This window comes from Lactuca serriola, chromosome 2, assembly GCF_051521515.1.
Source record: "Lactuca serriola cultivar US96UC23 chromosome 2, Lser_US96UC23_V15, whole genome shotgun sequence".
NCBI classification, from domain to species: Eukaryota; Viridiplantae; Streptophyta; class Magnoliopsida; order Asterales; family Asteraceae; genus Lactuca; species Lactuca serriola.
This window is the reverse complement of record NC_136409.1, coordinates 235584918-235605787: the sequence shown is the minus strand read 5'-3', so window position 1 is coordinate 235605787 and position 20870 is coordinate 235584918. Positions and strand designations below refer to the sequence as shown.

The 20870-nt window shown below is 38.2% G+C and overlaps 1 protein-coding gene across 1 annotated transcript; it reads left to right on the top strand.

Moving 5' to 3' along the window:
• Positions 1–18646: 18646 nt before the first annotated feature.
• LOC145088923 (abscisic acid receptor PYL8-like) lies at positions 18647–20515 on the top strand. Its single transcript, XM_079027404.1, has 3 exons — positions 18647–18979; positions 19626–19844; positions 19960–20515. Exons 1-3 carry the CDS (start codon positions 18851–18853, stop codon positions 20179–20181), a joined length of 570 nt encoding a protein of 189 aa, XP_078883530.1. The 5' UTR covers positions 18647–18850; the 3' UTR covers positions 20182–20515.
• Positions 20516–20870: the final 355 nt, after the last annotated feature.

Genomic DNA, 20870 nt, shown 5'->3' with positions numbered 1-20870 from the left:
CTGTGTAAGTATTTATATCTACAAAATTGTTGGGTAGAACATAGGTAGATGGAAATTGTTGGTGACTATGGAGTTAGCGCCTATTGTATAAACCTTGGCGACAATGTGACTTCGTGCCTATTTGATGAACCTTGGCGACTATGGAGTTAGCGCACGTTGAGTAAACTTTGGCGACTATGGAGTTAGCGCTTGTTGAGTAAACCTTGGCGACTATGGAGTTAGCGCTTGTTAAGTGAACCTTGGTGACTATGGAGTTAGCACCAGATAACTATGGATTTAGTACTTGATAAGTAAGCTTTGGCAGTAATGGAATTCATGCCAAATTTCTTACGAATGAATGAATGAATGAAGGATAGTTGGTTCTTAGGGTAAAACCTTAAGAAGATAATGGGGATGGGTAATTGGGTTGATTGTTTGCTGATTTAATATAATGATTATATTATTGTGGGTTGAAAACCCTATATGCTCACCAGGCTCCCAAGCCTGACCCACTCAGTTTTCTTTTCATTACAGGTAATGGTACAAGGGTATAAGTTGGTGGACTTGACGAGAGATTTTGGGATTATAGATCAGTAGTTATAAATAACTATTGTAAGATCTATTTTATATTGTTTATGCTTTTGGTCTGTAACGAACATGACATCCCAAGGTTTTATTATTTAATGAAAATACATTCTTTTCGAGAAATGTTTTGATAAATGGTTATCATATTTTATTTTGGGAACAAGTTTCGCAACCGTTTTCTTTAAACGATCACTCTGATTTATAAAACAAAGCATAAACAAATCGGTCTTTTATGGCCGTGAAATTGGGGATGTCACAGTTGGTATCAGAGCATTAGTTTAAGCGAACTAGGAATATGGATTTATTTCTAGACTTAAACTTAGAATGCTAAGCAATGATTGTGAGTTGAGTGTGTCCATTATATTTTAGGTAGTACACCTAAATTGACACAAGCACTAGTTTATTTTAGGAGTAATGCCTAAAATGCTTTTATGTGCTAAATGTTTTGTGTGATAGCTATATTGATGCTATTATTTGTTCGGATCTATGGTCTGTTGCCGACCGGATCTGGAAACCTTATGTGTTTAGGATTCTAAGCATACGACGACGATATTAGAACTAGCATGTAAACGTTTCGGAGTGATAAGGATGATTTGAATATCTATCGTGACTAAGGATCTAATTTCACCTTATTCGGTGTATAGATCAAAAATGGTGAGAACGAGGAGTGGAGTTGGAAATGCTGATGAAAACAGGAATCAAATACCAGTAATTGAACAAATACCTGTTGTAGCAGCAGCACCTGAACCAATGACAATGGCCGGAGTTCAAGTGATGATCCAGGCAATGTTGAATAATCAGATGGAAGAAACCAGACGTCTGATCAGGCAGAATCGCGAGGAATTGTCAATTCAAGTTGAAGAGCCTGAAGTAAATGGAGGTCAGTCTGAAGGAGGAAACTATAGTGGGACCGTTGGTCAAGCCAACCCACCAATAGTTCGCCAAAACAACCAGGATAGAGGAAATGAGGGACGTGGATGCAAGTACAAGGATTTCATGGCCTCCAAACCACCATGTCTTTCTGGGAGCCCGACACCGGTGCAAGTCATGGACTGGATCTCCGAAATGGAGACGATGTTTGAAAGTTGCGAGTGTAGCAACAGACAGAAGACTGCTCTTGCAATCCCTCTGTTAAAATCTGGAGTATTGAGCTGGTGGAAGTTACTGGCTGGTTCGATGCCTAAGGGGGGAAGCTAGCAAGATGTCTTGGGAAGAATTCGTGGTGCAACTGAAATTGCAATACTGCTCTGAGCAAGATCTTCTGGAAATCAACAATGAGTTCCAGAATCTGAAGAAAGAAAAATTGAGCGTTACTGAATACGCTACGAGCTTTATGGAGAAAATGAAACTTATTCCACACCTAATCCCAACTGAACTTTCCAAGGTCAACAAGTTTGCCAATGGATTACCAGCGGACTTTGGTCCGATAGTCAAACAAGCAACCACTCTGAAAGCCCCATATGGGCAGCCAAGAATGTTGAGACCTAAATAAAAGAAAAGGGTCTGGAAAGAGCTGAAGTTGGAGAGAAAAGGAAGCGTGAAGGATCTTCAATAATCGACAAAGAAAGTAAATTCTCGAAATCTGGGGGAAGAGATGAAGCTAAGTGGTGTGAGAAGTGTAAGAAGAAACACTCGGGAAATGTAGCGAGGAGATGACTTGTTACAAATGTGGGAAGACAGGGCACTACGCCAATAAGTGCGCACCCCTCAAGAAGGTGTGCTATAGGTGTAACGAAGAAGGTCATATTTCTAAAGACTGCCCACAGAAAAACACACCTCCACAGCCAAGGGCATTCAACATGTTCCTCAACGAAGCAGAAAAGGATGGGAGGATTAAAAGATGAAGACTTCATATTAATATATAAAGTCTGTATCAGGAAGCATAGCCTGTTAGAGGCATAGTATAGGGTGAACTTGAACTTTTGTGTAATAGTTTCAAGAATTAATATAAACCCTAGTTTTGCTATCTGATGTGTTGAATGATTATGTGATTTTCTTGTATGGTGACTTGGTCGACTGCGGGACAATACTTGGGACGAGTATGAGTAGGTGTGAAAGGTAGTAGATGCATATACTACCGGAAGCACAGGACTCACACTTGGATCAGGGAAAGTCACAAGGTTACCAAGAAGCTGGTGATCGATTCCATTTTCTTCTGGTATGTCATTACCATTGTTTCGGTAATGACTAGTAAGATGGTTCTTGTTCCGACCCTAGTGGTCATGTTTAAATTGAGTCCGACTACGAGGAGTATGTTACGTGGTTTAGAGGACCAAGTTAGATGTAACATCTGACTTAAGTCAGAAGGTTGAAGTTAATGCGATTGATAGTGTCGCGGTCATTGTTAAAAGAAGTTTGTAGGTAGAAATGCTACATGCTGAAATGTGATTATATCACATTAGAATATGAAGGAAGGTATATTCCATTTTGGAATCTAACTCTAAGAGACCTGAGTCTAAGCATTGCATCATTCGATGGGAGGTCAGTAGAGCACGACCCATCGGTTTGTTACAATAGATAAAGGAAAGTATTTATCCTGAGAAGAAGAAGGAGTCCATAATAACGATTTATTTGGTAACTCGAGGGTTACGATTGAAAGTAAAACATAGTACAATAAGCAGATGCAAGATTGGGCATCGTCTGCGGTCAAGAAAGCCATAGAGTTAAATACTCTTTCGAGGAAACATAGAATTTACGGTTATTACCTAGGATGAAGAGATAACGTGTGGAATCATTATGCAAGTCCTATTTCGTTGATGATTCCGGGACGTAATCATCCTAAGGGGGAGATAATTTTAACGCCCGTAGATCAGGGCCAGTCAATTTAGAGACAATAAGCGTCAAAAATGACTTTTTGATGGAAGATTATCTAGAAGGATTAATCTTAACCAAGTTGTAGTATATGTCACGAGGTTTCCGTGCATATAAAGAACGCCAAAATTCGAGTTATAACGAAGAAGTTATGACCTGTCGAAGTTTCGCGACAGAACCGGCACGACACAGCGCGACGTAAAAAGTGAATTTACGTTGGAGCGATATTTAGCCTTAGCGATCTAAACGAGAATCGAAGATCTTGTTGTTAGTGGCGAAACGACGAAAAGTTAGGCGAGAACGGACGTCAAACGAAGAAGTTATGAATTTATAACGAAGTTTTTCTGTCGCGGCCTATTAAAAATAAATAATAAAAATAAATTCAAAATTAGCCGACGGAGTCTAAACGAAAGTTGTAGAGCGTAGTCTCACCTTCGCGTGGATATAAAGAACGTCGAAAACGGAGTTCGTATGAAGAAGATATGAATTTCCGAAGTTTATTAATCATTTTGTATTTAAATTTAAATGGAAATTCGGAAGCATTATCCGAAGGAGTCACCGGTCTGATCCGAGGTACGCCCCGCGTACTCCGAAGGTGTCGACATCGCAGCAAGTGGCTTCGGATACGTAAGCAGTGACGTTTCTCGGACCAGTACGCCCCGCGTATGTGCGAGACTCAGCCCCTATAAAAGGCTTACGAGGGCAGCCGAGAGTTTTGTTCATTTCTTCTCTTCTTTCTCCCGTTTTGCATCGGTTTGCATGCAAGAAATACCCCGAAGCCCCGGTATTGTTCTCGAGCCCCGAGGCAAGTCCCGAGATCCCGAAGATCCCGAGAAGTGCGGTTCCCGAGCCGAAGCTCTGCCCGCGAGAAGTTCGATTTTTGAAGAGATCTTCCAGATCTGCTGAGGATTACTACTTCTGCAAGTCGTAGTGTTGTCCGATCATCTTTTGATCAGGTGAGTGTATACTACCTTTCATAAACATGATAATAATACAAGTATGGTTTGAGTGTATTAAGTATATTGTTGTTTATATGTGTGGGTGTGTAGTTACTTTCTTCTAACACATAAATATGAAGTATTTGCTATGAAATACATGCTATGTGTTTATATGTTATTTGTCTATTTGATATGGGCATGGAAATTGGAGTTTTATACAGGTGTTAAATGATTTAAACTGTGTAAGTATTTATATCTACAAAATTGTTGGGTAGAACATAGGTAGATGGAAATTGTTGGTGACTATGGAGTTAGCGCCTATTGTATAAACCTTGGCGACAATGTGACTTCGTGCCTATTTGATGAACCTTGGCGACTATGGAGTTAGCGCACGTTGAGTAAACTTTGGCGACTATGGAGTTAGCGCTTGTTGAGTAAACCTTGGCGACTATGGAGTTAGCGCTTGTTAAGTGAACCTTGGTGACTATGGAGTTAGCACCAGATAACTATGGATTTAGTACTTGATAAGTAAGCTTTGGCAGTAATGGAATTCATGCCAAATTTCTTACGAATGAATGAATGAATGAAGGATAGTTGGTTCTTAGGGTAAAACCTTAAGAAGATAATGGGGATGGGTAATTGGGTTGATTGTTTGCTGATTTAATATAATGATTATATTATTGTGGGTTGAAAACCCTATATGCTCACCAGGCTCCCAAGCCTGACCCACTCAGTTTTCTTTTCATTACAGGTAATGGTACAAGGGTATAAGTTGGTGGACTTGACGAGAGATTTTGGGATTATAGATCAGTAGTTATAAATAACTATTGTAAGATCTATTTTATATTGTTTATGCTTTTGGTCTGTAACGAACATGACATCCCAAGGTTTTATTATTTAATGAAAATACATTCTTTTCGAGAAATGTTTTGATAAATGGTTATCATATTTTATTTTGGGAACAAATTCCGCAACCGTTTTCTTTCAACGATCACTCTGATTTATAAAACAAAGCATAAACAAATCGGTCTTTTCTGGCCGTGAAATTGGGGATGTCACAGTTGGTATCAGAGCATTAGTTTAAGCGAACTAGGAATATGGATTTATTTCTAGACTTAAACTTAGAATGCTAAGCAATGATTGTGAGTTGAGTGTGTCCATTATATTTTAGGTAGTACACCTAAATTGACACAAGCACTAGTTTATTTTAGGAGTGATGCCTAAAATGCTTTTATGTGCTAAATGTTTTGTGTGATAGCTATATTGATGCTATTATTTGTTCGGATCTATGGTCTGTTGCCGACCGGATCTGGAAACCTTATGTGTTTAGGATTCTAAGCATACGACGACGATATTAGAACTAGCATGTAAACGTTTCGGAGTGATAAGGATGATTTGAATATCTATCGTGACTAAGGATCTAATTTCACCTTATTCGGTGTATAGATCAAAAATGGTGAGAACGAGGAGTGGAGTTGGAAATGCTGATGAAAACAGGAATCAAATACCAGTAATTGAACAAATACCTGTTGTAGCAGCAGCACCTGAACCAATGACAATGGTCGGAGTTCAAGTGATGATCCAGGCAATGTTGAATAATCAGATGGAAGAAACCAGACGTCTGATCAGGCAGAATCGCGAGGAATTGTCAATTCAAGTTGAAGAGCCTGAAGTAAATGGAGGTCAGTCTAAAGGAGGAAACTATAGTGGGACCGTTGGTCAAGCCAACCCACCAATAGTTCGCCAAAACAACCAGGATAGAGGAAATGAGGGACGTGGATGCAAGTACAAGGATTTCATGGCCTCCAAACCACCATGTCTTTCTGGGAGCCCAACACCGGTGCAAGTCATGGACTGGATCTCCGAAATGGAGACGATGTTTGAAAGTTGCGAGTGTAGCAACAGACAGAAGACTGCTCTTGCAATCCCTCTGTTAAAATCTGGAGTATTGAGCTGGTGGAAGTTACTGGCTGGTTCGATGCCTAAGGGGGAAGCTAGCAAGATGTCTTGGGAAGAATTCGTGGTGCAACTGAAATTGCAATACTGCTCTGAGCAAGATCTTCTGGAAATCAACAATGAGTTCCAGAATCTGAAGAAAGAAAAATTGAGCGTTACTGAATACGCTACGAGCTTTACGGAGAAAATGAAACTTATTCCACACCTAATCCCAACTGAACTTTCCAAGGTCAACAAGTTTGCCAATGGATTACCAGCGGACTTTGGTCCGATAGTCAAACAAGCAACCACTCTGAAAGCCCCATATGGGCAGCCAAGAATGTTGAGACCTAAATAAAAGAAAAGGGTCTGGAAAGAGCTGAAGTTGGAGAGAAAAGGAAGCGTGAAGGATCTTCAATAATCGACAAAGAAAGTAAATTCTCGAAATCTGGGGGAAGAGATGAAGCTAAGTGGTGTGAGAAGTGTAAGAAGAAACACTCGGGAAATGTAGCGAGGAGATGACTTGTTACAAATGTGGGAAGACAGGGCACTACGCCAATAAGTGCGCACCCCTCAAGAAGGTGTGCTATAGGTGTAACGAAGAAGGTCATATTTCTAAAGACTGCCCACAGAAAAACACACCTCCACAGCCAAGGGCATTCAACATGTTCCTCAACGAAGCAGAAAAGGATGGGAGGATTAAAAGATGAAGACTTCATATTAATATATAAAGTCTGTATCAGGAAGCATAGCCTGTTAGAGGCATAGTATAGGGTGAACTTGAACTTTTGTGTAATAGTTTCAAGAATTAATATAAACCCTAGTTTTGCTATCTGATGTGTTGAATGATTATGTGATTTTCTTGTATGGTGACTTGGTCGACTGCGGGACAATACTTGGGACGAGTATGAGTAGGTGTGAAAGGTAGTAGATGCATATACTACCGGAAGCACAGGACTCACACTTGGATCAGGGAAAGTCACAAGGTTACCAAGAAGCTGGTGATCGATTCCATTTTCTTCTGGTATGTCATTACCATTGTTTCGGTAATGACTAGTAAGATGGTTCTTGTTCCGACCCTAGTGGTCATGTTTAAATTGAGTCCGACTACGAGGAGTATGTTACGTGGTTTAGAGGACCAAGTTAGATGTAACATCTGACTTAAGTCAGAAGGTTGAAGTTAATGCGATTGATAGTGTCGCGGTCATTGTTAAAAGAAGTTTGTAGGTAGAAATGCTACATGCTGAAATGTGATTATATCACATTAGAATATGAAGGAAGGTATATTCCATTTTGGAATCTAACTCTAAGAGACCTGAGTCTAAGCATTGCATCATTCGATGGGAGGTCAGTAGAGCACGACCCATCGGTTTGTTACAATAGATAAAGGAAAGTATTTATCCTGAGAAGAAGAAGGAGTCCATAATAACGATTTATTTGGTAACTCGAGGGTTACGATTGAAAGTAAAACATAGTACAATAAGCAGATGCAAGATTGGGCATCGTCTGCGGTCAAGAAAGCCATAGAGTTAAATACTCTTTCGAGGAAACATAGAATTTACGGTTATTACCTAGGATGAAGAGATAACGTGTGGAATCATTATGCAAGTCCTATTTCGTTGATGATTCCGGGACGTAATCATCCTAAGGGGGAGATAATTTTAACGCCCGTAGATCAGGGCCAGTCAATTTAGAGACAATAAGCGTTAAAAATGACTTTTTGATGGAAGATTATCTAGAAGGATTAATCTTAACCAAGTTGTAGTATATGTCACGAGGTTTCCGTGCATATAAAGAACGCCAAAATTCGAGTTATAACGAAGAAGTTATGACCTGTCGAAGTTTCGCGACAGAACCGGCACGACACAGCGCGACGTAAAAAGTGAATTTACGTTGGAGCGATATTTAGCCTTAGCGATCTAAACGAGAATCGAAGATCTTGTTGTTAGTGGCGAAACGACGAAAAGTTAGGCGAGAACGGACGTCAAACGAAGAAGTTATGAATTTATAACGAAGTTTTTCTGTCGCGGCCTATTAAAAATAAATAATAAAAATAAATTCAAAATTAGCCGACGGAGTCTAAACGAAAGTTGTAGAGCGTAGTCTCACCTTCGCGTGGATATAAAGAACGTCGAAAACGGAGTTCGTATGAAGAAGATATGAATTTCCGAAGTTTATTAATCATTTTGTATTTAAATTTAAATGGAAATTCGGAAGCATTATCCGAAGGAGTCACCGGTCTGATCCGAGGTACGCCCCGCGTACTCCGAAGGTGTCGACATCGCAGCAAGTGGCTTCGGATACGTAAGCAGTGACGTTTCTCGGACCAGTACGCCCCGCGTATGTGCGAGACTCAGCCCCTATAAAAGGCTTACGAGGGCAGCCGAGAGTTTTGTTCATTTCTTCTCTTCTTTCTCCCGTTTTGCATCGGTTTGCATGCAAGAAATACCCCGAAGCCCCGGTATTGTTCTCGAGCCCCGAGGCAAGTCCCGAGATCCCGAAGATCCCGAGAAGTGCGGTTCCCGAGCCGAAGCTCTGCCCGCGAGAAGTTCGATTTTTGAAGAGATCTTCCAGATCTGCTGAGGATTACTACTTCTGCAAGTCGTAGTGTTGTCCGATCATCTTTTGATCAGGTGAGTGTATACTACCTTTCATAAACACGATAATAATACAAGTATGGTTTGAGTGTATTAAGTATATTGTTGTTTATATGTGTGGGTGTGTAGTTACTTTCTTCTAACACATAAATATGAAGTATTTGCTATGAAATACATGCTATGTGTTTATATGTTATTTGTCTATTTGATATGGGCATGGAAATTGGAGTTTTATACAGGTGTTAAATGATTTAAACTGTGTAAGTATTTATATCTACAAAATTGTTGGGTAGAACATAGGTAGATGGAAATTGTTGGTGACTATGGAGTTAGCGCCTATTGTATAAACCTTGGCGACAATGTGACTTCGTGCCTATTTGATGAACCTTGGCGACTATGGAGTTAGCGCACGTTGAGTAAACTTTGGCGACTATGGAGTTAGCGCTTGTTGAGTAAACCTTGGCGACTATGGAGTTAGCGCTTGTTAAGTGAACCTTGGTGACTATGGAGTTAGCACCAGATAACTATGGATTTAGTACTTGATAAGTAAGCTTTGGCAGTAATGGAATTCATGCCAAATTTCTTACGAATGAATGAATGAATGAAGGATAGTTGGTTCTTAGGGTAAAACCTTAAGAAGATAATGGGGATGGGTAATTGGGTTGATTGTTTGCTGATTTAATATAATGATTATATTATTGTGGGTTGAAAACCCTATATGCTCACCAGGCTCCCAAGCCTGACCCACTCAGTTTTCTTTTCATTACAGGTAATGGTACAAGGGTATAAGTTGGTGGACTTGACGAGAGATTTTGGGATTATAGATCAGTAGTTATAAATAACTATTGTAAGATCTATTTTATATTGTTTATGCTTTTGGTCTGTAACGAACATGACATCCCAAGGTTTTATTATTTAATGAAAATACATTCTTTTCGAGAAATGTTTTGATAAATGGTTATCATATTTTATTTTGGGAACAAATTCCGCAACCGTTTTCTTTCAACGATCACTCTGATTTATAAAACAAAGCATAAACAAATCGGTCTTTTCTGGCCGTGAAATTGGGGATGTCACAGTTGAGTCCGCGGGACTTCAGCAGTGTGGGATTGTGTCTACGGGACTTCAGCAGTGTGAGGTGTTATATCATCTAGGTTTGCTACTACCTGATATGTTATATGCTGGCATGATATGTTATATGTGATAGTAGTAGAGTTCGGTTGTTAGGACCGAAGGGTAGGTCAGACACCCTAGATATGTCTGACAGTATGTAATGATATGTTTATATGCTGGCATGATATGTTATATGTGATAGTGGTAGTAGGAGGGGAATAGTCCCCAAGTTCGGTTGTTAGGACCGAAGGGTAGTTCGGACACCCCAGATATGTCTGATAGTATGTTTATGTTATGATATATGTGATAGTAACTGTAGGGGTGGAATAGTCCCCGAGGGTCGGTTGTTAGGACCGAAGGGTAGGTCAGCACCCCAGAATGGCTTGACATGGGTAGGTCAGCACCCCAGAGTGGCTTGACACGGGTAGGTCCGCACCCCAGAATGGTCGTACCAGGTAGATCGGCACCCTAGAATGGCCGTATCGGGTAGGTCGGGCACCCCATAATTGCCCGGTAGTATGTATGCTATGTGATTGTATGGTATGTGGTATGATGGGGGGAACTCACTAAGCTTTGTGCTTACGGTTTGCAGTTTTGGTTTCAGGTAATCGTTTTCAAAGGAATGGAGTCGGCTTGATCGCAGCGCATCACACTATGTTTTCCAAACATGAGATCTTTAGGATTACACTCTAATATTATTTTATGATAAAATGTTTTGGTTACTGACACTTTGGTTTGACACGAGATATTATTATGAATGTTTTTATATTGATGATTTTATGTAATAACTTATTTAAAAATGAAATTTTTGGCCTTGAATTTTAGGATGTTACATTAACCCTAAAGGGGCTAAAAACAAAATCGGTAAAGGCTTTTGAATCATTTCCAAAAAGGATGTCTGGATCATTGTCACGTAATGGAGAAGTTGCAAAGGTGCATGGACCCATAGTTACACCAAAATTGACATATGCCCCCGTATCAAATACTGTCACAACTAGGAATTCTAATGCGTTGTAAGCAATTAACAAGGAAAACATTGTAACTAAAACTTGAAAGCATGTATGATGCTTATTCAATGACAACAAAATTCCATCAAACATTCTATACAAACACTCAAATAGTCAACAAAAGGATGGAAACCCTAGAAATCCTAGTTTAAGTCCAATATGGACTAGGATTTCCTTATTGAGCCTAATGGGCCAATAAACTTCCAATTTGACTATTTTGGGCTTATAACTCTTAAATGGCCTCTCATTGTACCCACTCTCATGAGACTTAACCTTTTTGGGCCTTATAAGCCTAAAATGGACTAGTTTATCTTTAATGGGCCTTATTGGGCCATAATTGATTAATTAGCTTTCATGGACCATAAACCCATTCTATTATACAAAAATTGGGCCGTGAACTTTCTTAAAGGCCCAATGGGCCGAAAACCTTCTTAATGGGCTTCATGTTTCCGAAACAAGAACAAGAATGGGCCAAACTAATTCACTTCTCTTTTCCTTAAACCCATTCTCTGCCCATGTATTTCAAAATGAAGGATATATTTGGCATTTGACACCTCACTAATTTTTAGAGGTTAACCAAGCTTAAATCTCATACTTCCAAGGCTCTAAACCTCCATGTAATAACCAAAATTTCTTTCCTCCTTCTCTTCTTATCACTCTCGACCAACACCAACATCCCACCACCTTCATTACTTTTCAAAATTCTCTCAAGAATCCTCTCAAGAACATCTCTTTTTCCTCCATATTTTCGAGACTTTGTGTGGATATTCAAGAGATATTCATCTAGATCATCATTTTTGGTAAGTTGTCATCATCTTTAAGTCTTTGATTTTCATCCTTAAACCAAAAACACTCCCTTACAAAGCTTTATTTCGTGATCATGCCTCCTAGGACATTAAAGTTTTGAAACTTCTTCTAAAGAAGCATTTAATGTTTTGAAACTTCTTCTAGGGAAGCATTCAAAACCGAAAATCACATCACCTTATTCCATTCTTCTTCAAAAATCGAAACATCAAACCCCAAGGTGAGTTCATACCCCCTTGTTTTCGATTTTTACTTGTTTTGGGGGTAGAATACAAGTGTTATGTGATGATCTATGTGTGTTTGCATGCTATATGTGAATTCTTCAGTTTTTGGTTGTGATAATATGAAATATTTGTTATATTTCGAGATCTATAATAACAGGGTGAAATAATCATGAACAAGAACATAATGAACAATATACATCATGGATCTAAGGGTCTTTAAGTTTAAAATGTGAAAAACAAAACCAAAAGAACCTTACAAGTGTCATTTTTGCAAAAATAACAAAGATTGGGTATAAATTGTAATTTGTCGGTTTTATGAGGGTTATAAGTTGAATATTTGCATAAAATCTGATTTTTATGAAAATAACACTTTTCAAAGGGTCAAAAACATAAATGTTAGCTTAATGGACTTAAAAGTGGGCCTAATGGGTTTTGGGCCCAAAGTTGTGAAAAAATAAGAATTTGAGGGGCTGAATTGGAAAACTTAACTAACTATGGGTCTAAAGTGTAAATAAAATTTTTCAAGGGTTAAAAATGAGTTTATTACCAAATTTGAACTAAAAATGCAAAAATTTTGATTTTGGGGTCAAAATTGTAAAACTTACGGAAATTAGGCCAAAAATGTAACTTTTTTAAATAAAGGCTGGAAATGACAAATGCATTATTTTTGGACTGAAATTACTATTCAAATAAAGTTTGGGTGGAAAATGTCAATAAAAATGGTTTAAGGACCAAAAATGTAAATTTTCATAAAAAGGGACTAAAACTGTCATTTTTATAAGAAAAAGGTGTCATAATGGCTAATCTAAATGTTTTTGGGTCAAATAAACGATTATAACTTTTGGGGTTAAAAATATCAAGTTTATAACATATAGTTTTAAAAATATATATACATATAATAAAAACTTCGTTATAATTCAAACGTTAAAATGTTTCGTTATTGCTAATAAACATTTAACATACCACGAATACCAACAATACGAACTTAAACTCGATAAAACGTAAGCGATTCAAAAGTTGGGCTCAAATAACTTCTATATGTGCTACTAGGCCTTTGTGGCCCAATATCATGGTTATTGGGCCCGATATATTCACACATGTTTATTGGGCCTCCTGTGACCCAATTACATGCCTAAGGGACCCTCAATGGCTTTTACATGCTATTGGGCCTCAGTGGCCCATTGGCATTGCTAGTAAGGTCCAAATCAAACATATGCATGATGGGCCAACGTGCCCGTCTCATACTCGACAGCCTATAATAACATAAAGGATTAGTGGGCCTCTGCTGCCCTCTTCTCTTCATTTGTTAGGCTTATCTCGATTATTCAAGTAAACATAAAATTAGGTCGATAAACAAGGTTATTCAAATTCAATTGGATTTAGTGGGAAATAACGGGTGACGCTATTAAGTGTCGGTCGTAGTCTGTAGTTATAACCAGAGTCTCCTGGAGGGAGAGCGCGAGTTTGTATATAGATCTATACGGGGGTGACTCCCCCACACCTGAGTTGTTCGCTACAGCTAGACTCGGCCAGTCTAGGGTGACAAAATCTTAAATCAATTCTGGCATTCGCTAGAATGCCAAGACAGACGAACTAGTCATTATTATGAATGATTATAACGACTCACATCGAGATCCAACACCATCTAAGTAATCAAGGGAAAACATATTCATTCGTTGTGTCGATACAATAACATAAAACTATCATACTATTTATATCGGAAAACATCGGGTTTTCCGGGGGAGCAACATTATTCATTCCTATACACAAAAACTATAATACGATAATCAATTTTGAATAACAATCACTTCTACTTGTTTTTGAAGTCACATACACATGCACTTATGGGATCATCGCATCTTTTCGCAATAGTTTTTGTACAGAAATATCGGATTTTCTGGGTTTTACAACGATACAAACAAGTTTTATATCAAACATGCATATGAACTCACCAACATTATATATATGTTGACGTTTTCAAAATAACTTGTATTCTCAGGTAACAGATAAGCCGAAGAACAATACCAAGTATGTTAGGATGTTATGTTTTGAAAAATTCTCAAACAATTTATGTTACGGATGTGTAATGTTTAAACAATGTACTTGATGTGAACAACGTCAGTTGTACTATGTAATGTTGGTGATGTATGTGTTGTTCATGTATATTGATTGTGATGATATTTCAATTGATAATCACGCCAGCCCCCAGACGTTTCCGCCATCTGGTTCGGGGGTGTGACAGATACGTTGGCATGAATGTTGGAAGTAAGTACCTCCTCCGAAACAGACTTGGTGACAATGACTTTTGGTGTACCGGTTACTGTGGTTGTTGTTGTAGCGGTTGAATCTGTAAAAACGGTGTAGAAAGAGAAATGGAGATTTATGGTTGTGAAATACCAACATAAATCTTTGGAGGAAGAGGAGGGATAGAAGATATTAGAATTATGGTAGTGACAGGCAAGGATGGTGGAGAGTTAACAAAGAAGTCATCTATAAGAGGAATAGAGGTAGGAATGGGAGATGATACCTCCGGAATGGTTTCGGTGGGAGTTGGTTCCAAAGTGGCAGCAGTATCCTCAACTTCATTCTAAACTGAGATATTCTCTCGAATTTTCGAAATCATTTGAGATTTCAAGTCCTCCTGAGCAACCGGAGATGGAGATCTCTGTTTCCTAGCCTGCTTCTTGACCTTCTTTGGAGTTTTCACTACTTCAGAAAGAGCATCTTTTCCATTTCGCTTGCCTCCTTTCTTCGTTTTATTATCATCCTCAGGTATCTTTCGTAATTCCTATGCCATTGGACGAACACCAGATGTAGGTTTCTTGTGATATTCGTTCACAATTGCATTGTCTGTGGGAACTTTTTCCAGCGTCACTTCTGGAATAGAACCAACAAAGCTGAATTTGAGTGGATTGGACATCATAAATGTTGATGTTTGCAGAATCAGAATGGCGACAATTATGGAATTCTCCACCAGTGGAACTAGAAGTCTGGAAGTGGCCTAGGGCACTTTGACCACAATAGACTAAAAACGAGCACATGATATCTTTGTGTGGCGAGTGGTGGAAACGGTGCTTTGGATAAGCTGTGTCTACAAGATAGAACCAAAATCGAGATTTACTCCATGGTAGAGGCCATATATGATAGTATAGAAGAGCCTACTTGTGTTGTCAGAGCCTGCAACTCATTTAGAAAAGCTCTTAAACAGGAGAGTGAATAACTCATTCCACATTGGAGGAAGAAAGGGCTTCCTGAACTTTGACAATAAGGATATATCTCCAATGTATCACATCTGGTAAAACATTTTGATGAGTGCAGAAGTTGAAATTGATTATGGATCCACGAGTCCTTCAGATGAAGCAAACCCTAAAATTTTGCAGAAATGGGATTTGGACATCGAGGTCTTGTGAGAAGCTACCTCAAAATGAATAACCTTATCAGGTTGATTGTAGTTGGTAGACGAATAAGCCTTAGAAAGATGGACCAATTAACTGATTCTACCATGGTTAAAGCTTGAGCCAGTGGTGAGAACCTTAAGCATTCGATCATGTGCCTTAGAGCTTTATTATAGATGATGACGGAGGCGGATTGATCGGCGAAAGAAGCAATGTTAGATGATCTGGCCACTGAAGCAATGAGAACAATGATGAACAGTAGGGAGCGTTTGCAATTTTTGATTTGAGGGTTCTTGGAATACTGTGTGAGCGATGAGAGAAAATGAACCGTCAAATCCCTTTTATACGGTGTGGTATGAGTGTTGAGAGATATTCGCGACATGACGTTCCAGTACCCCGTAAAAGTGGCCATGAAAACAGTGACAGCTCATCAATATGTCAGACCCGTTGTAACATACATCGTGATGTCAGGGATTTTCAAAAATACGCGCCTGATTTAAAATCTTATCTCCAACAACCGTCGTTTCAGTTTTGACTAATTTCAGATTCACCAAGCAATTCACCAACTTGAAGATCATGACCTGTTCTCAGAATAAATGTAACCATTCGGAATTTAAAACCAGATGGAAAAATCACAAGGATTTTTGTGTAAGAGTGTGCCAAAGATAAAGAAAAAAAGAAAATTAATTTTAGGGATTCTGTGATGTCAAGTAAAAACTAACATGAAAATCAGATGGATCCCGGGCAACGATCTCTTCCTTCTGAGTCAAGTAAGGATTACCAGGCAGGATAGTTAGGAGGCAGATCATTTTGGAATATAGCTTTTCTAAAATCCAACAATCAAGCCAACGTGACTATTCTAGACACCTCTCCCGTAAGTAGATCAATCGGTATAATGACTTGGAATTATTGATAAATCTTGTTTATAGGTTCATAATAACGATAATGAACTTAAACATAAGTTATACTTAAAGTAGGATAAACATAACTCAACTTACAGGTGATTTAGTGAGAAAACAGACTTTGCGTGGGCAGAACTTCTAAACCGAAAGCTCTACTTCTTGGGGCTTTCTGACGTTCCGGAGCTTCGCTACTAACACCTAGGAAGTGTTAGAGAAAGGCATTGAGGCCTTGGGGGGGGGGGGGGGGGGGGTTGGGAGAGAATAGAATGGAAAGGTGTGAAGAAATGAGTGAAATTATGCTCTATTTATAGGCTGCACAGGGAGCTCTCACGCCATGAGACATGGCTCTCACTTCGTGAGCATGTGTAGCACCAATGCTTCGCCTCTGGTGCAAACATGTGGCACCGGACGCAGGTAAACTGCAGATCTTCAAAATTTCATAACTTTTGCATACGGGATCCGTTTACGACGTTCTTTATATCCACGTCTAGGTATTTCTGAGTACTACAACTTTTCTTTTGACCCCATCGGCTAATTCTCGACCGATCTTAAGTTTAATAGTCTGAGAATATTACATGGCTAATGACCGTGTAAAATTCATAACTTCTACATACAGACTCCGTTTTCGACTGTATTTTTATCGTTGAACTCCTGTTAATAAGATCTTCAATTCTCATTTAGATCATTTCGGCTAAAAATCAATCGATCTAGAATGCGGTTTATGTGCTCGCACTACTACCCTGAAACTTCGAAAAATCATAACTTCCTCTACTGAAGTCAGATTTGGACGTTCTCTTTATGCACAATCTCGGTTTAACGAATACTATGACTTTTGTTTATATTACTAAGGCTAAAAAGTAATTTTTCAAAAAGTTACTTTTTACGATACGTAGAGTCGTATTGGTTTAATCGCGAAACTTCGAAGAAGCATAACTTCTTCATACGAAGTCGGATTTTAGCGTTCTTTATATGTACAGAATCTTTGTCACATATACTATAACTTTTGTTAATATTATTTGTTCTAAATAATCTTATATCAAAAAGTCATTTTTAACCCTTATTATCTCTAAATTAACTACTCTGAGTCTGCGGACATTACATTAATTAGGCAAGTAGGCTAGTATAGTCTTTTTCCAGTTGATTATTTGTTTGATTGATTATATGATATGCTGACATATTTTGTTTGAGGAGTTGATGGTGAATCGACATTAGAGTCAAGGGCCTAGATTACTCGTGTCAGGGTTGGACGTGCATTAGAGCCGTTAACCACTAGGATAACTAAACGTGCACTAGAGTTGTTAGTCATCGTTATGACTAGATGTGAACTAGATGCATTAGTCATTGTTTGTTCAAGTGGATTGACATTATGCATTGTATGTGTATTATGGTATGTGGTATTTTAGGGAACTCACTTAGCTTTATGCTTATAGTTGTAAATTAAATATTTTGTAGGTACTTCTATTGTTTGATTGAAGTATCAGTTTGACTGTATCGCACGCGCATTGTTGTTGATTTCATAATTGAGACGTCCGTTGTTTTTATGATGATATTGATAAATTTTATAATATGGTTTGAGGTTGTCAAAAACAATTCGTTACCTAGGCTTTTATGAAAAATGGTTTTAGTACCATTGTTTATACCTTTCTAGAAATGAAAATTTTAGTTTGAAATTTGGGACGTTGCATCTAAGTTTAAATTAAACCTACTTTCCTGAACCGCCACCAAATTGGTATTGGTATCGTACCATGTACTTCAAGTCTGTATTTTATGTCATTTCGATTTCGGTTCTAGTATCGAGTTCACCACTATATGGTGAAAATGCTTTTTGTGTTTTTTAAATAATTTCAAAAATTGTCAATGAATTATCAATAATCTCAATATAGTATAACTTAGATGATAAAAAAGAGGTATAATGGTTAATTTATATGTATTTAATAGATACAAATTAATAGAGTTAGTATCAAGAACCATGTATACAACTTTTGAAAACTATATAAACAAATGATGTCAACATTTAAAAGTTGGACTAAAACTTGAATGTACACCACAGAAAACAAAATGTAATTCATTCTCTGATTTATTAGTTGTATATTATTCTCGTAAGTTGATCATGTTACAAAAATTCATTTTGGTTGCTAAATCCATCAAAGAAACATGAGCTAAGATATTGATTGTATGAATAAAATGGTTATTAATAAGATATTGTCGGATTATGAGTTTTTGGGATTACCCCACGGCACCCAAAAACAGATCCAGACAAAGTAAAGAGAAGCCGACAAAAAAGATGGCAAAATGGGAATTAGTAACTTATCGGAGGCCATTTGCAATTCCATTGGAGATAATACGGTGAGCAAACGACGAACAATAAACTACACATTTTGATGACAAAAGGAGAGACTTTTCAGTTTCACGCGATGAAGAAGCTCAGCTCTCTTAATCTCATGGTGGTGAATCGCTGAGTCGCACCTTTAGTTTCAGGTATCTGGATCTCGTCTGTGATCGGATTCTGTCCAGAGAGACGAAGGAGTAGAGTAGTGTTGATTAGGTTTGTTCGTAAAAGATGAGCTGCGGGAATAATGGATACAACAGTTTGGAGATGGAGTACATTAAGAAGCATCATAGGCACGAGATTTCCGAGAATCAATGCACCTCCGTTCTCCTCAAGCACATCAAGGCCCCTGTTCATCTCGTAATTCATCTGATTTAACCTCCTAGATGTTTATTATTCTTCTCTTTCTCTATGTGGATTACCGTTTTTATTCTTATCTAGATTAATGTGTGTGGATAAGAGGTCGGTTGTGTTCGATCAGATCTCGGAAGATTTTAATTTCGTTTAGGATGTTCTGTTCTCGTTACACGCAAATATCTTTGTTGTATGAGTTTATAACTTACTTATATACGACGAGTAACGTGTGACGAATTGGATTCGAGAAGAGTAGGAATTTGGATACATACATATATATATATATATATATATATATATATATATATATATAACTTTCATGTATTGCCTAAATATATGAGACACAAGTGGTTTCACTAAATACTATTATTCTTTACATCTATCTATTTATGTCCATTGTTTTACGAAATGACGCAAACATTTGACAACTCTACAGAATCATAGTAGTTGTTTTTTAGAGAAATGAGAGATGGTTTTGAGGGGAGGGCTTTGGTTGACTGATGACTTGTGGTTGATTTTGATTGTAAGATGGATGAGATATTGTTAGAACCCTTTTTTTCCGAAATTAATTACAAGCTGAAGTATGATGGTAGTTTTCATTTCACATTGATGTGGAAAAATGATGTTTTAATTTATGTGATTTGATTGATAGGTTTGGTCTTTGGTGAGAAGATTTGATGAACCACAAAAGTACAAGCCATTTGTTAGCAGATGTGTTGTTGCTGAGGGAAATCTTGAGATCGGTAGTCTTAGAGAAGTTGACGTTAAGTCGGGTCTTCCTGCGACTACAAGCACCGAGAGGTTGGAACTCCTTGATGACGACCAGCATATCTTTAGCATCCGGATTATTGGTGGGGATCACAGGCTCAGGGTGCGTAATCAAATGCAGCTCTGTTTATAATTATAATAATTAAAGCAATATCTATCTGTTGTCCAAAAATTTTTTTTTTTTTTTTAAAAAAAAAAAAATATGAGTTTTGATGCAGAATTACTCTTCAATTATCTCGGTCCACCCAGAAATGACTGAAGGGGGGAGGCCAGGGACTCTAGTGGTGGAGTCGTTTGTTGTTGATGTGCCTGAAGGGAACACCAAGGATGAAACCTGCTACTTTGTGCAGGCACTCATCAAATGCAATCTCAAATCCCTTGCTGATGTGTCTGAACGCCTTGCAGTCCAAGACAGGACGGAGCCCATTGATCGGATTTAGTAAAGTAAGATTAGATTAGATTTTGGATTTGAAGGTACCACGGATGAAGCTTCTTTTAAGGCTGTATGGCTTTTGGTGACGGACTGGTACTCTCACCAAGTTTTTCCCCTTCTGTCTGTCTGTCTGTCTGTCTGTAGCCTCAAAAACCACACCACAGGTGTATACCCTCAAAATGCTTAATGCTATTGCTAGTTTGGTACTCAACCAAGCCAAGGTTTCTGTCCGTTGTTGAGGTTTTCAGCTTTGCTGGGATGCTGCTCATGGTCTAAATCTAGTTGTGAATAAAAGTGTGATGGAAAACAGGTCTCGTCTCTTATGTATTCTATTTGTTTCATGTACCTAGCTTAATATATATATATATATATATATATATATATATATATATATATATATATATATATATATATATATATATATGTTTAAAACTGCAAACTACCACACCCACTCCACTTGATTCTACATGTTACACCACTACCCTGTTAGGCTGCATCTGTTAGGAACGGGACATGATGGGACTAGATAGGCTTTTTTTTTAATGTTTATGATAAAGGAATTTACATCTTTTACATGGAGATTGAGTGCCAGAACTTGTTCCACCTTTATCGGCGAGATAAAAATTTCAAGTTTCGCCCTATTGACATTGGTCACAACCCGTCTTGTGCACAATGATGCAACCAAGCATCTTGTGT

Bases quoted from the DNA above. Each gene is read 5' to 3' on its own strand.
- LOC145088923 (XM_079027404.1), top strand. From the start codon at position 18,851: ATGAGCTGCGGGAATAATGGATACAACAGTTTGGAGATGGAGTACATT. The intron at 18,980-19,625 runs GTAATTCATCTG...TTTGATTGATAG, and splicing joins TCAAGGCCCCTGTTCATCTC to GTTTGGTCTTTGGTGAGAAG. The intron at 19,845-19,959 runs GTGCGTAATCAA...GTTTTGATGCAG, and splicing joins GTGGGGATCACAGGCTCAGG to AATTACTCTTCAATTATCTC.